Raw genomic sequence first — 16,026 nt, forward strand, 5'->3', positions numbered from 1 at the left:
ACTATTGAAGTATCTGTTGTATGTTCGTGTATGCATTTGTCTGTGTGTGCGTGTGTGTGTGTGTGTGTGTGTGTGTGTGTGTGTTTGTATGTGTGAGTCCAGAAGGCGAAGGGGGAAGCGTTTTTTTTTTTTGTTTTTTGGGTTGTGTGGGAGGAAACCAATCGTTCCTCTCACACAACCCAAAGAAAAAAAACAGAAAAAAACACCTCTTCCCCCTATGCCTTCTGGACACACACACACACACGCAAACACAAATGAGCACACAAAAAATAATATAATAATATAAAAAATTTTATCACACACCAAAACACACACTCACACTCACTCACTCACACACACACCCACACAGACACGCACACACAAATGCGTACACGAACATATCACAGATACTTCAATAATTACACTCGAAAGGTTGGCAATAACATTAGATCTTTGGCAAAAACATCTGACAGTCGGCAACAGAAGCCAAAACATTGCGTCGAAAAAAAACATTGCAAAGTGTTCAGTTCATAGTGCTGTGAAATCTGTGAAAAAAACCGCAAATTCCAGAATGAGAATTTCACTCTGCAGCGGAGTGTGCAATGATATGAAACTTCCGGCAGATTAAAACTGTGCCGGTCCGAGACTCGAAATCGGGTTCTTTGCCTTTCGCGGGCAAGTGCTCTATCAACTTTTTTTTCGCATTTTGTTCGTTGTTGATCGTTATGTTTGGTCGTTGCGGACGTCACATGACATCCGGTCAAGTTAGTTTGTTGATCCTTCCACTCAGTTTTTTTTTATTACAGAGGCCAACCAGCTCTCTGACCAAACACGCTGAGCTACCGTGCCAGCGACTGAGCTACCCAAGCACGACTCACGCCCCGTCCTCACAGCTTTACTTCTGCCAGTACCTCGTCTCCTACCTTCCAAACTTTACAGAAGCTCTCCTGCGAAACTTGCAGAACTAGAACTCCTGAAAGAAAGGATATTGCGGAGACATGGCTTAGCCACAGCCTAGGGGATGTTTCCAAAATGAGAATTTCACTCTGCAGCGGAGTGTAAGCTGATATGAAACTTCCTGGCAGATTACAACTGTGTGCCGGACCGAGACTCGAAATCGGGATCTTTGCCTTTCGCGGGCAAGTGCTCTACCAACTGAGCTATCCAAGCACGACTCACGCCCCGTCCTCATAGCTTTACTTCTGCCAGTACCTCGTCTCCTACCTTCCAAACTTTACAGAAGCTCTTCTGCGAACCTTGCAGAGCTAGCACTCCTGAAAGAAAGGATATTGCGGAGACATGGCTTAGCCCCAGCCTAGGGGATGTTTCCAGAATGAGAATTTCACTCTGCAGCGGAGTGTGCGCTGATATGAAACTTCCTGGCAGATTAAAACTGTGTGCCGGACCGAGACTCGAACTCGGGATATTTGCCTTTCTTGGGCAAGTGCTCTACCAACTCAGCTACCTAAACACGACTCACGTCCCGTCCTCACAGCTTTACTTCTGCCAGTACCTCGTCTGCAGAGTGAAATTCTCATTCTGGAAACATCCCCTGGCAGTGGCTAGGCCGTGTCGCCGCAATATCCTTTCTTTCAGGAGTGCTAGTTCTGCATGGCTCGCAGGAGAGCTTCTGTAAAGTTTGGAAGGTAGGAGACGAGGTACAGGCAGAAGTAAAGCTATGAGGACGGAGCGTAAGTCTTGCTTGGGTAGCTCAGTTGGTAGAGCACTTGCCCGCAAAAGGCAAAGATCCCGGGTTCGAGTCTCGGTCTGGCACACAGTTTTAATCTGCCAGGAAGTTTCAAAACGCAAATTGACATTTATAATATGAAGAACAACACCAAAAATGCAATAGGAGCATAATACGTAAGAAATCGTCCACGCAACCTGTAAGTACATTTCAAAACATTACTACTTAATAGGAAATATTAACCACCAGAACTGTTTATAACTTTTAGGTACAGTGACCAAAATGTAAATTAAATAACAAATGTATATACACATTCCGGGCCACTGATGATGCCTTGCTAAAAATAAAGGCGAAACGCGTATGTCACTAAAATTGTGTTTTCTTCAGTTGCTGTTAGACGGTCCATATATAAAAGTTATCAATATACCATAATATTACACGTAACTGAGAAAGACAGGACTACAAAGGTTGGAGCTGCTGATAATGTTTGGCTCATGAACGTATTACGGACACATGATCCCATCTACGTCTGACCACATACCAATGATCATGCAATGAATAATTGCAGTTATTTTCATGTCAGCTGCAGATTGATTAGATTGTTATGTTAGTAAGTATATTCATCACAAGTCACAATAAAGTGCAAAAAGCATGTAAATGAACAGTCAGCACGGTTTATACGGCTTATCCTCGGCAAGCCAAAATTATAATGTAACACGAAATGCAAAAACATTACTTCATCGTCTCAAATAACGAACCGAAGATATTTAAAAATAATTTTCTTGTAGTCGATTATAACATTGTAAGCAGTAGCTGGTGGGGGTCCCCCACAGAAACGAAGATTAAAATGATGTGAAGAGCAGGAACTTCTCATCAACTTAGAGCTCAAACAACCAATACGAAGTTGTTTGATAGTTCTCTCGTTGCTGGAATTCACTTACCTCACTATGCAGCCATCTCCTGTGAGTGTATTTCAAACATAAATTACATACCTAGCACAATAAGTTCTTTGCGAAGACCTTTGTAGTTTTCAGTTAACTTATCAGCTGAAACTCATCCGCCGAATGGTTTTTAGCTTATTATAGAGAATGAATAATTAACAATAAGAGTTTTCCCATTTATAAAGTTAAATTATAAGTGGATCATAAGTTTTATATGGTATCATACTTGTGTTACGTCTTAAAATTCTGTCACACGTGAAAAAAAGAAACTATGAAGATACAGAATGAAACTAATAATAGCAAGCGATTCAATTTTGATTCAGTTATTAAGATGGTTAAGGAATAAATATAACTAACTTATGTGAACCATAGAAATACGACATAACTTTTACAGAGAAATGTATTTGCCTTAATTGCTACGCATATTCTAAGATATGTGTTATAGCCTAAATTATTTTTAAATACTTCATCGTCAGGCCACAAACAGAATCTTTTCCTGGTGGCAAACGAATACTGATGGACTCATGGAGGACATTCTCCACTGAAGAATTTGTATTATACAAAGTGTGTTCAAAAAGGAAAGTGACTTTATATTTTTATGAAAAAATATTTATTTGATCATCAATATTCAAGTTGTCCCCTTCAAAGTAATCCCCCTTAGATACAATACACTCGTGCCAACGCTTCTTCAAATCCTCGAAGCACTTCTCATAAGAACTTTTTGATACAGCCTTGAGTACTTCCAGCGATGAAGTTTTTATTTCCTCAATCGTTGAAAATCTTTCATGGTTCTCTTCAGTTTTGGCAACAGGAAAAAGTCGCTGGGGCCAAATCCGATGTATATGGTATCTGGGGCGTGATTGGCGTGTTGTTTTTGGCCAAAAAATCTCTCACAAGCAACGATGAATGAGCAGGTGCATTGTCGTGATGCAAAAGCCATGAATTGTTTTTCCACAGTTCCTGATATTTTTAGCGTATTGCTTCCGCAAACGTCGCATAACGTCTAGTTAATACTCCTTATTGACAGTACGACCCTGAGGCATAAATTCATGATGGACTACGCCACGGAAATGAAGAAAAAAAAAAAACAGTGAGCAAAACTTTCACATTTGATCGAACTTGGCGTGCTTTTTTCGGTCTTGGTTCTCCAGGATGCTTCCACTGGGACGATTGGGCTTTGGTTTCGACGTCATAACCACAAACCCATGTTTCGTCACCAGTTATGACGCTTTTGCGGAAATCAGGATCATCACTGACGTCATTCAAGAGCTCCTGAGCGATGCTCATGCGACGGTTCTTCTGATCAAAACTGATAAGTTTTGAAACAAACTTCGCTGACACACGTCTCATGCCCACAACATAAAAAAATTGCATGACACGAACCGAGCGATATGCCTACATCCTCAGCAACTTCTCTTCCGGTAATTCGACGATTTTCCAAAACAATTTCCTTCACAGCTTTGACGTCATCATCCGTTGTTGATGTGCTGGGGCGTCCAGAGCGAGGTTCGTCATTGGCATCTTCTCGGCCATCTTGGAAGAGCTTGTGCCACTAACAAACATTTTTTTTCACTTAGAGCAGACTCACCCCATGCCGCTGTCAGCATTTCCAGTTTTTAGAGCACTTGATCCAAATTCTTTGCTCCATAATCGAAAATCGCCGAGTACACTATAACACGTCTAACTTTCTGTGAAAAACAAACAAAGTATGCTGTACACTTGAAACTGTCAATATGTGTTCGGGACATGTGTACCAACGTAACAAAAAAAGATCGATAATCGAACGTACGTTGTCCGCGCAATTTGAAAAGTGAGCTTACTTTTTGAACAGCCTTCATATATCCTTAATTTTTATTGCACGTACGGTGGTAAGAGGAAAAAAATCTGCCAAACACAATAACAGTAAGCTGACGTTAAATATTTGATACGTCTGTGATTCCACAACAAGAACAGTGGTACAGAAGAAGATGAAACATGAACAGCAAATTTACATATTTGTGTAGGCAAAATAACAGCTGGGAAATTATGCACGAGCTGTATTAATACTGAAAAATAAATGAACTCTATACTATGATAAGGTGAAATTACTCTTCAAGTATACACTGAAAGGTGTTTAAAGCAGTATTTTTATCTTCTTAAAACTACTGTTGAAAGTATGGATATGTGTGTCTGAGTGTAACCGAGCTGCACAGATCTGCTATGTACAGCATGCAAAAAGTGGTATGATCAAAAGCGGGCAGATATAAGAGCAGAAGAACTGATAGTACTGTACCTGATGGATTTACAGAAGGCAGATTATTGGTAACCTTGCATTCATCTCGACAACAGGTACAGGGAAATACACTGAAAATGTAGGACACCTAGCTATTTTATTTTCATTGACATTACACTAGCGTAAGTAGAGCTTAATTATTCAGCTTATTGAACAAAAGTCTCCTGCAGCATTTAGTAAGACGAATACGCAATACATATATCAAAATTTCGTGTTTGACAATGTACATTCAAATTAATGTCTTACACATTAACATTCAGTGTCGAATGTTTTTATAATATTCACCAGACGATTTAATTAAGAATGCTCAGAAAAATTAGTTGCACCTTTTAGACATAGTGTCATAGTTTTGGCTATACTACCTTGTTCAGACAACCAACTAGCTTTGGCTGGTTCAAGTGATGATCTGCAGCACACCCTGTGCTTGCTTATGAATGTAAGAGAGAGTATACTTTAAAACGTGTCCACAAAGAAACTACCATTACTGCATTCACATTAAGCCAAACGTTTCGTATACAACAGCTATGAAGCATTAAACAGTTGAACGAACAAACAAATTTTACGCCTGGCCTTTGGTAGGCCTGTTGTTTTTGAAAGACTACAGGAAAAAAGTTACAAAACTTTCAATATCTACCAGCCACAATCCTGAATACTGTTGAAAGCAGAAGATGCAAGAGAAAACTTACATAATAAGAGTGTATGAAAGGTATTTCATAACTAGTATTATTTTGTGCTTGTGAATACTTAAAACACACTATAGGACAAATCTATGGGATACAAGCTGCAGAGATGAGAATCTTGGGAAAGTAGTTATGTTTTATTTGATCAGACGAGAAATGAGGACAACAGAGGAAACAATAAGTAACAGCATACTGGAAGCATGAATAAAAATTCCCTCAGTCACCATTTTTTCGTGTTTTATTGAATTACACGACACATTTCGGACCACGTGCGTCCATCGCCAGATGCAAATCGTCACATAATTTACTTCTGCTCTTAGTGAAGTGTTATGTATGTTCCTCTTATGAGAAGGTTACATATTAGGTTTTGTATTTAGGGAATCAAATGAGGAACTATTGTTAGAGACAGTGCGAAAAACAGTGAAAAACGTACCGAATAATCAAGGAAGATATTTTTTTAACTTATTAACACGAACAGAGAGTCATCTTTTCTGTCCTCGCTCATTATGTCACTAAAGATGCATATTTACTGATACATTTTATAAACACGTTCCATATATTGTGTAACACGACACGATTAAAGATTAAGTCTAACATATAGTGTCAGAGATCTCGGTATTAACTAAAATGACATATGCAAGCACTAAATTCAAAATAAGTTTTTAAAACTACTAAAATAATTATGGCTAGGGAAATTTAAGAAAGAATCAGGTCTTTTGATTTTTTGGAGGTATATTTCATGTTGTTCTGACAGATTTATAGCCTTACCATTGGCTTCATCGCTTAGTACTGTCAAATAGTTTTCTGTCTTGTTGATAATCTGTTTGGTTTCACGCATATGCTGTGCAATAACTGATTTTTCAAGTTGGCTGAGTCTGAAAGCATTTATGTGTTCTTGGAAATGGGTTTTGGATTTTCTGCCTGTTTCTCCGACATAGTATGCAGGACACCTGAGCCATGGTACTTTGTATACTCCACTGTTATGAATTCTGGGAAATCTCTTCGTGAATTGTGGACTAGTAATTGGCTGAACTTTTTATCAGGGGAGAATTGTTACATTGTTTTTTGAATGGGTTAGCATTTTTTGTGACATTGGGCCCAGGTATGGGATGTTGGCAAATATTTTCGTTTCTTTCTTAGTGTACCAATTTGATGTCTTATTTTTGTGTATTTATGTGTCTAAATTATCCGATGTTATAGCTATGTAGCCATTGTTTATGGCAATATTTTTTATCGTTTCCAGTTATGTCCTAGGGGTGTTTTCTTCCAAGTCAAGTTATTGTGCTCTGTGTAGCATGGACTTAACATGCAGCATATTTGCATGTTGTGGTAGGGTATGATGTTAAGTCTATACATGTGTGTTTTCTGTGTATAGTGATAGTGAAATTTTTGTTGGAGACTGGAGACTCAAAGATGGAGAAAATGGATGCTTTTGCTGTCCTCATGTTCTACTGTATTATACAAGAATTGTATAATACAAGTAGTAATTCAGTCTACTCTTTTGTGCCATCATATACAGTAGTAGCACTGTGTCATCAACGTAACTCCAATAATATACTATTTTAATTTTTAGCCTAATGTTTACTTTAAAGAAGTAGTTTCCCATATGACTTACAAACATGTCTCTCAGTAAACTTGTTATACTACGAGTACTGGGTAAAATAATTACGTGAGAATATTAGCTGCAACATTTAATCGAGATCTATTATTTCTGAATCTGACAACATTTATGTTTTAGTAAGTGTTTAAGAAGTTAGTAAAACACAAGAAGTTGTCAATTTCCGAAATATCAGAAGTCATTGACATTTTGCATCTACTACTTTCACATAATTACTTTATCTTTAAAGGTGATGTTTATCAACAGAAAGTTGGTCTTGCCGTGAGCAGTAGTATATGAAGTTTCTTGGTAGGTATATTTCTCAGCCACGTATAAAATAATTTCTTTAAAGAAAATAATAGGCTCAAAAGTGGACCACTTTATTACTGGAGGTGTATTAATGAAATAGTGCTGCTGTATTGTGATACGAAAGTGGAGAATGAAGAATTCCTTTCCAGAACATATGAAATTTACAGTAGAGCATGTGGATGAAAAAAAGCATGCATTTCTTGGATCTTAGAATCATTAACATCCCACAAACGCGTAAGTTCAGCAAACACCGAAAACGCACATACACAAATACAACAACTAACAGCTCATCAAGCCATCCCACTCCACACAAACATCCTGCATGTTAAGTCCATGCTACACAGAGCGCACAAACTTGACTTAGAAGAAAACAACCTTAGTACATAATCGGCCACAATAAGAAGTATTTACATAAACAATGGCTACACAGCCAAAACATGTGATATTTGAGACATACAAATACATAAAAACTCTAAGAAAGTAGAGAAAATATTTTCTGGCATCCTATACCTAGGTCCCAAATCACAAAAAATCTCTAACCTACTCAAAAAAGAAAAAAAACATTGTAACAATTACATTCTCCATTACAAATGAGTTCGTCCACCTACTAGTCCAAACAGATACCCAAAAAGTATCATGCCCCAGTTGTTCTCCATACTATGTAAGGGAAACAGGCAGAAATTTCAAGATCCATTTTCAAGAACACATAAATGCTTTTAGTCTCAATCGCTCTAAAAATCAGTTATTTTGCAGTGTATGCTTGAAATCAAACGCATATAAACAAGATAAAAACAGTCTGATAATACTATACAGTGGAGCCAATGGTAAGACCATAAATCAGTTAGAACAACTGAAAAAATACCTTCAAACAACCAGAAAGCCTGAATCTGTCTTAAATAAACAGGCGAATTTCGCTAACCATAGTTATTTTGGGCAACGGCCTTGCCGCAGTGGATACACCGGTTCCCGCCAGATCACCGAAGTTAAGCGCTTTCGGGCGTGGCTGGCACTTGGATGGGTGACCAACCGGGCCGCCATGCACTGTTGCCATTTTTTGGGGTGCACTGAGCCTCGTGATGCCAACTGAGGAGCTACTCGACCGGATAGTAGCGGCTCCGGTGAAAGAAAATCATCGTAACGACCGCCCCTCCTATCCGCATTCTCATCTGAGGATGACAAGGCGGTCGGATGTTCCCGATGGGCCACATGTGGCCTGATGACGCAGTGCAAATAGTTATTTTAGTAATTTTAAAGCCTTATTTTAAATTTATTTCATGCACATGTCAATTTAGTTAATACATCTCTGACACTATGTCATAAGCTTCATCTTTGATCGTATCATGTTAAACTGCGTCTGTGAAGTGTTTTTAAAAACCTATAAACAAATATGCGCCAAGAGTGACGTGACATGCGATAACAGAAAAGATAACCCTATGGCTATTGGTGTTAAAAGGTTTAAAATGTTCTTCCTCGATTGTTCAGTAAATTCTTCACTATATTTTCCACTGTACTTCCCCATATTTCACCCCACTGAAAGCAGGAGTAAATTATGTAATAAGACAATTTTCAGCTGACGATGCACCCACGGCGTCCTAAACGCATCGCGTAATTCAACAAAACACGAAAAAAATGTGTCTCAAGGGGTTTTTAGTCATACTTTCAATGTATTGAATATATTATCGTTTACAGTCTAAAAAAAAAAAAAGAAAAAAAGCAAGTAACAAGACAGAGAAAATGGAGAAGGTCCAGTGGACGAGTCAAAACGAGTACAGTAGTTGACCACCCAACGAAACGTTAGATTTGTGAGATCATAAGGAAGTGATACAAACCACATTCATTTAATCCTTGGTGCTAATAATGCCAATTACAATAACTTTCATGATAGCTACCTGTGTTACATTCTGTTAGTAAGCAGTGAGAGGGCAGCGACAGTCTGAAACGGGTGTTCTCTCCAACACACATTTATCACTGAGACAATTTCAACGGTGTTGCCAACCTACGAATGCTTGTAGCTGTTATATGACGAGCGCGGTGCCTGCAGGGCCTGTCCGTGTCGCTGGCGGCTTACGGCTCCGCCTGGGTGGGGGTGGACCGGCGGGTGACCAGCACGCTACGGGTCGTCATGTGCAGAGCCCAGACGGCGCTGCAGCTCACCGCCGGCAAGGTCTATCCAGTCAACAGAGACACTTTTCTGTCGGTAAGCGGTTTACTCTACTAACAGAAGTACCTTTCTCTCGGCGTCTAACCGCCATAGAAATCTTGCCGATTGCGAAACATTCTCTGTAAATGGGCAAAGCATTTACTACCTTTGATACACAACTGTCTGCGATCTTGCGGACACTAGAGCAGATGAGATGCTCTTCCCGTCCTAAATTTCTTGTCTGTTCCGATTCACTAAGTGCCCTTCACTGATTGCAACTTTTGTATCCAGCAGATAAAATAGTCCAGAACATCCAGGATGCCCTCCTCCAACTACAACGACTGGGAAAGGAGGTGGTTTTCTGCTGGCTTCCAGGGTACGTCGGTATTGCTGGGAACGAAAGGGCAGATCTCACAGCCAAGGAGGCGTGCCTCGATCCGCAAGTATTTCAGTGTGCCACCCCCTGCACGCATATACCTCGCTATTGAACTCACGAGTCATGCGTCGGTGCGAGGACGAGTGGCTGGAAAGAACTGACAATAAGCTCCGTTTAGTCAAGCCCACAACGCGTGTGTACTTCATTCCAGCCCTGTAGACGGGACCAGGTTCTCCTCACGCGGCTTCGGATAGGCCACAGTCCTATGACGCATGGCTTCCTACTCCAGCGAGAGGATCCTCCAATGTGTGGTAGTTGTGGCGTCCAGGTCACTGTGCGCCACGATTTATTGGATTGCGTTTTATTTTCTGACCAGCGGGCCGCGACTGACTTGCCGGCGGATCCACCATGTAAAAGTTTTAAGCTTCTGTGACTTGTCCAATGTTTTTACCAAGATTTTAGGGAGAGGGTCTTAATTTTCTCACGGGATGACTGACTCGCCCATATTTTACGTAAGTGGCCAGCCAGTGACAATTTCCTGTGACATTCTTGACGCTCCTTTTTCGATTTCCTTACTTTTTATTTTCGTATACAGCATTTTTCATCTTTTCCCGCTTTCTTTGCGTGTATACTTCCATTTTACTAAATTTGTCCACATGCGTTTAATTAATGTGTATCAGGGCGCTGATGACCTCGACGTTGTGCGCCCGTAAGTGCCAACACACACTCACACACACACATTTTCAAGAACCACACGCTCCAGCCACATTAATGTAACCACCGACTACGTTTGATGTCAACGCGCAATAAACGCACACAGACGTCAGGTGACAGCAGTGGCATTCGGGAGTAACTAAAGCGTGACGGGGGGTCGCGAAACACAGAGCAGTCGTTCTCGGCGTAAATGGAGAGATTTATCTGACGATCAAAAGGGCACGATCTTTTGCTTTAGGGTCAAGGATGGACGCATTTTCGAAATGGCAAAGACTGAATACGTTCGGTGTCGCAGTGGTTAAAGTGTACGGCGCACGGCAAAATGGCGCCATCAAATGTGGCGCAGAGCCAACTGTAGCGCACCACTGGTCATAGATGATAGGGATGGACGACGGCTGTGAAGACGTGAACAGAGGAGTAGACGTGCAACTGTTGAGCAATTGGCCATCCAGCTGAACCAAGTGGCTACCAATAGTGTCTCCTCAACGGCTGTTCAGCGAACATTACTGCGTATGTTCCTGCACAGAAAGTGCCTGGATCATTTACCCATGTTCACTGCTGTTCATCAGCGACGAAGGCTGATGTTTGCGCGCCAGTACGGCAGCTGGAAGTCCACTGTGTGGCGACGAATGGCTTTTTTAGATTAATCACGTTTTGTGGTCCGTCGGACAGATGGCCTTAGCATGTAGGGCGTGAAACATCTGAAAACAAACACCCAGCAATGGTCATAGTCTGGGGAATACTTTCGGGCATTCTCTGTCTGATCTCGTCATTCTGGAAAGCACAACGTATCAAGACAAGTATGCATGTATCCTTAGGCACCGTATCTACCTCTACATACAGTTTTCTTTTCTCAGCTCGTTGGGATCTACCAGCAGGAGAATGCAGCGTGTCACAGTCTGCAGCGTACGTACGTGTTTCAGAGAGCAGCAGGATGAGTTTGGCGTACTACCCTGACCACTAGCCTCCCCGAATTTAATGCCAATCGAGTATCTGTGGGACCACCGTGTTCGGACTGTACACAACATTGGTCCTCAACCGAGACAAGTGGAGCAGCTGGCCATGACATTGGCGTCGGCATGGCTCCACTTCACTGTCGATACCTTTCATAACCTTTCTGACTCTCTCCCTGCGCCGGCCACTGTGGCCTAGCGGTTCTAGGTGCTTCAGTCCGGAACCGCGCTGCTGCTACGGTCGCAGGTTCGAATCCTGCCTCGGACATGGATGTGTGTGATGTCCTTAGGTTTGTTAGGTTTAAGTAGTTCTGAGCCTAGGGAACTGATGACCTCAGATGTTAAATCCCATAGTACTTAGAGCCATTTGAACTATTTGAATCTCTCCCTGCCCGTCTCGCGGTGGTCAGCGTTGCAAAAGGTGGTTATTCAGATATTTGCCATGTGATCACATTAATGTGGCTGGGAAGCGTACTACACCAACAGTGTCATGAACCTTTCAGTAAGAGAAGACCAAGTATGGTGTGCTCAAAAAAAAAAAGAAGTTCAAATGGCCCTAACATTATGGGACTTAACATCTGAGGTCATCAGTCCCCTAGACTTAGAACTACTTAAACCTAACTAACCTAAGGACATCACACACATCCATGCCCGAGGCAGGATTCGAACCTGCGACCGTAGCATCAGCGCGGTTTCCGACTGAAGCGCCTATAACCGCTCGGCCACAGCGGCCCGCTATGGTCTGCTCACCACTGGGTATCTTTGTTTTGTAAATGGCCAGCAATTGAGGACTAGCCCACAAATAAGAGTATTTTATTCACAGAACATGACTACTATCCAAGATTCACCTCAACTTTTCCTCCTCTTCTTCTTTTTCCTGGCCTTATACTGTGTCTCCTCTGGCTCAGCATGTTATTCTGAATCTACAGTATTAGGGGTAGAAGGTTGCTGGATGCTATTGCTGTTGCCTCCTTTTCCTCCGAGAACACAATATGTGTACCTTATCTGACTGGATCTAGTGTTATCCCAGGTGAAAGTGTAAGAACGTTATCGAAATATTTGCAAACTGTGTAACTGAGGTGCAACGTGGGTGCCAAGTTGATACTCACCTATTCGGATGTGGGAAGCCGAAAAACAACATCAGGGTGGCCGGAACACTGGCCCTCGATCATTAATCCACAGAGCAGACTCTTACCAGGATGACGCTTTACCCGAATGTGGCAAGCAGCATGCTACTGTAATCAGATGTCCGAGTGGGTTCAACGTTCACCTCAACAAAGCATTATTATCTTCATGTTCCATATCATATGTATAGTCTTAGACATAAAACCTATCCGCTGGCCGGCCGCAGCAGAGACCAATCTGAGTCACTCATTTAGGGCGTCAATACAATTGATCGCCCCTCAGAATTCCATGTTCTGTCATCTGCACGCTCTGGCAACAATGTAGGAACCAGATGTGTCTGGAGAAAGTGTTGTCTACCGCTCGAGCTGTATGGTGTCGTATCTGCTACTGGCCTAATGATAAACCTGGCACAATGTAGATACAAGGCCTCGAGCTCAAGATGACACCTTGGTTTAATTTTTTAACCGCATTTCGGCTCTCTACTAAAGGTGTTAATCAGGTGGAACCTCTAAGATAATTTTCTTCACTTTGTAACCAGCTAGTAAAGGCTAAACGCTCCACGAAATAGATCGTGACTGCGTCTAAGACCAAAACACTTTCAGCGCGAGAGTTTCCTCGCTTTGCAGCGGCCACCTCCCACGTGTCACCAGGCGCCGTAACGTTATAAACTGCTGCCGTCCGACAAGGTGACCGCGGCACAGCGCACTTCGGGACGTTTCTGCTCTCGCATTGTCAGCGTAGAACTGTTCCTTACTGTAGTTCGATTTTCTGTGCGAAATAACTTCGATAAACCGAGAAAACACCGTGTAGTTACATAAGATTCGTAGGCTGCAATGAGTATATGTGTCAAGTGACAGTATTTCATTTGATGTTCTAGAATTAGTCGTGTAGTTATAAACTAGGTTTTACATACTTCCCTCTTACGAAAATTCTTTGAATGTTATAAAATAGCGTTGCAAGTTGATGAATATCTAACATTTGGGACATATTGTGCGCTATGTGTATAATGAAGAGGTGCAGGCAGCGGAAGCAGCTTGAAACATTTCTGTCGTGAGTGATGCGAGTGCTGTCGGACAAATCATGTCAGAAAACGATTTTCTTGGTTCAAGAAAGATGTTCCTGGCATCAATGAATTTACACATTCAGGAAGTCTTGATAATTAACATGTGTGACTAACTGCGACATTTGCATCCAATATGCTAGATGCAGAGGTTAGATGTAGGAGTATTGCATGCTCTAATTCAAAGCAACAAAAATCAGAGCGATGAATATCACTACATGTTTGCTTCAAAGTCGTCATCCCTCGTTCAGTAACCATATGCAGTATTGTTACTGGTGAGGAAAAACATCGAAGAGCCAAAGAAACGGGTACACCTGCCTAATATTGTGTAGGGCTCGTGCAAGCACGCTGAAGTACCGCAGCACGACGTGGCATGGACTCGACTAATGTCTGAAGTACTGCTGGAGGCAACTGACACCATGAGTCCTGCAGTGCTGTCCATAAATCCGCGAGACTACGACTGGGTGGAGATCTTTTCTAAACAGTACATTGCAAGGCGTCCCAGATATGCTCAATAATGTTCATCTCTGGGGAGTTTGGTGGCCAGCGGAAGTGTTTAAACTCAGAAGATTATTTCTGGAGCCACTATTTAGCAATTCTGGAAGTGTGGGATGTCGCATTTTCCTGCTGGATTAGTCCAAGTCCGTCGGAACGCACAATGGACATGAATGGATATAGGTGATCAGACAGGATGCTTACGTACGTGCCACCAGTCAGAGTCGTATCTAAACGTATCCGGGCTCCCATATCACTCCGCCCCACACCATTAGAGAACCTCCACCAGTTTGAACAGTTCCCTGCTGACATGCAGGGTCCATGGATTCATGCGGTTGTCTCCATAACCGTACACGTCCATCCGTTCCATACAATTTGAAACGGGACTCGCGTGACCAGGCAACATGTTTCCAGTCATCAACAGTCCAATATCAGTGTTGACGCGTCAAGGCGAGGCGTAAAGGTTTGTGTCATGCAGTCATGAATGGTACACGAGTGGGCCTTCGGCTCCGAAAGCTCACATCGATGATGTTTCGTTAAATGGTTCGCACGCTCACACTTGTTGATGGCCCAGCATTGAAATCTGCAGCAATTTGAGGAACGGTTGCATTTCTGTCACGTTGAACGATTCTCTTCAGTCGTCGTTGGTCCCTTTCTTGCAGGATCTTTTTCCGGCCGCAGTGATGTCAGAGATTTGATGTTTACCGGATTCCTGATATTCACGGTACACTCGTGAAATGGTCGTACGGAAAAATCCCCACTGCATCGCTACCTCGGAGATGCTGTGTCCCACCGCTCATGCGCCGACTATAACACCACTTCAAACTCACTTAAATCTTGATAACCTGCCATCCTAGCAGCAGTAACCGATCTAACAACTGCGCCAGACACTTGTTGTCTTATATAGACGTTGCCGACAGCAGTGCCGTATTCTGCCTGTTTACATATCTCTGTATTTGAATACGGATGCCTATACCAGTTTCTTCGGCGCTTCAGTCTATGATGCCTTTATATTAACTTCTTAAGAAGGAATAAAGGGCTAAGCTCTAACAAAAGACATTTCGTCGAGAAAAGGGCAATGTGAACAGATATTATATTGCCTTTAGTTAGTTCTCCGCTGGGGTGTTCCCATCGCGCTGACATTTTTACCAACAACTGAGGCGCATTTCAGTCCCGGTATAACAAAAACTACAAACAAAACTGCACCTGTTGTCGCTTCTACAGTTTAACGCGCCCTGGTGATTTCACGAGCCGGCCGCGGTGGCCGTGCGGTTCTAGGCGCTGCAGTCCGGAGCCGCGGGACTGCTACGGTCGTAGGTTCGAATCCTGCCTCGGGCATGGATGTGTGTGATGTCCTTAGGTTAGTTAGGTTTAAGTAGTTCTAAGTTCTAGGGGACTGATGACCTAAGATGTTAAGTCCCATAGTGCTCATAGCCATTTTTTTGATTTCACGAACAAGACTGTCCAGGAGTCTGTTTGGTAACTCATTCCTCACGCTGTTCTTCACCTGATCTTGCACCCTCAAATGTTTACCTTTCCGCCCCTTATCGAACAACAGACAAGAAAATTCATTTCCAGACGAAAGACATTTCAAACCTGGCTTGACGACATCTTTGACTCCGAAGGAGCAGGCTTCTACAGGCGTGGAATCGATAAACCACCTGAGCATTGTCAGACTGTTTTAGGTAATGTTAGTAA

At 42.2% G+C, this 16,026-nt stretch overlaps 1 protein-coding gene and 1 pseudogene across 2 annotated transcripts in view; both read left to right on the forward strand.

The window, feature by feature from the left end:
* The window catches only part of LOC126162155 (odorant receptor Or2-like), a 61,164-nt gene that overhangs the window by 34,398 nt on the left and 10,740 nt on the right, over positions 1 to 16,026 (forward strand). The window contains exon 3 of one of the 2 annotated variants that reach the window (XR_007535031.1): positions 9,507 to 9,595. Coding sequence is in view for 1 of the 2 variants with exons in the window: in XM_049918462.1 (XP_049774419.1) it covers positions 9,507 to 9,662 (156 nt within the window). In the remaining variant the exon portion in view is untranslated. Of the gene's footprint in view, positions 1 to 9,506; positions 9,663 to 16,026 lie in introns of those variants that run through there. The other variant, XM_049918462.1, reaches the window with a different exon arrangement.
* Positions 8,398 to 8,515, forward strand: LOC126099759 (5S ribosomal RNA; annotated as a pseudogene).

This window comes from Schistocerca cancellata, chromosome 1 (genome assembly GCF_023864275.1).
Source record: "Schistocerca cancellata isolate TAMUIC-IGC-003103 chromosome 1, iqSchCanc2.1, whole genome shotgun sequence".
In the NCBI taxonomy this organism is placed as follows: domain Eukaryota; kingdom Metazoa; phylum Arthropoda; class Insecta; order Orthoptera; family Acrididae; genus Schistocerca; species Schistocerca cancellata.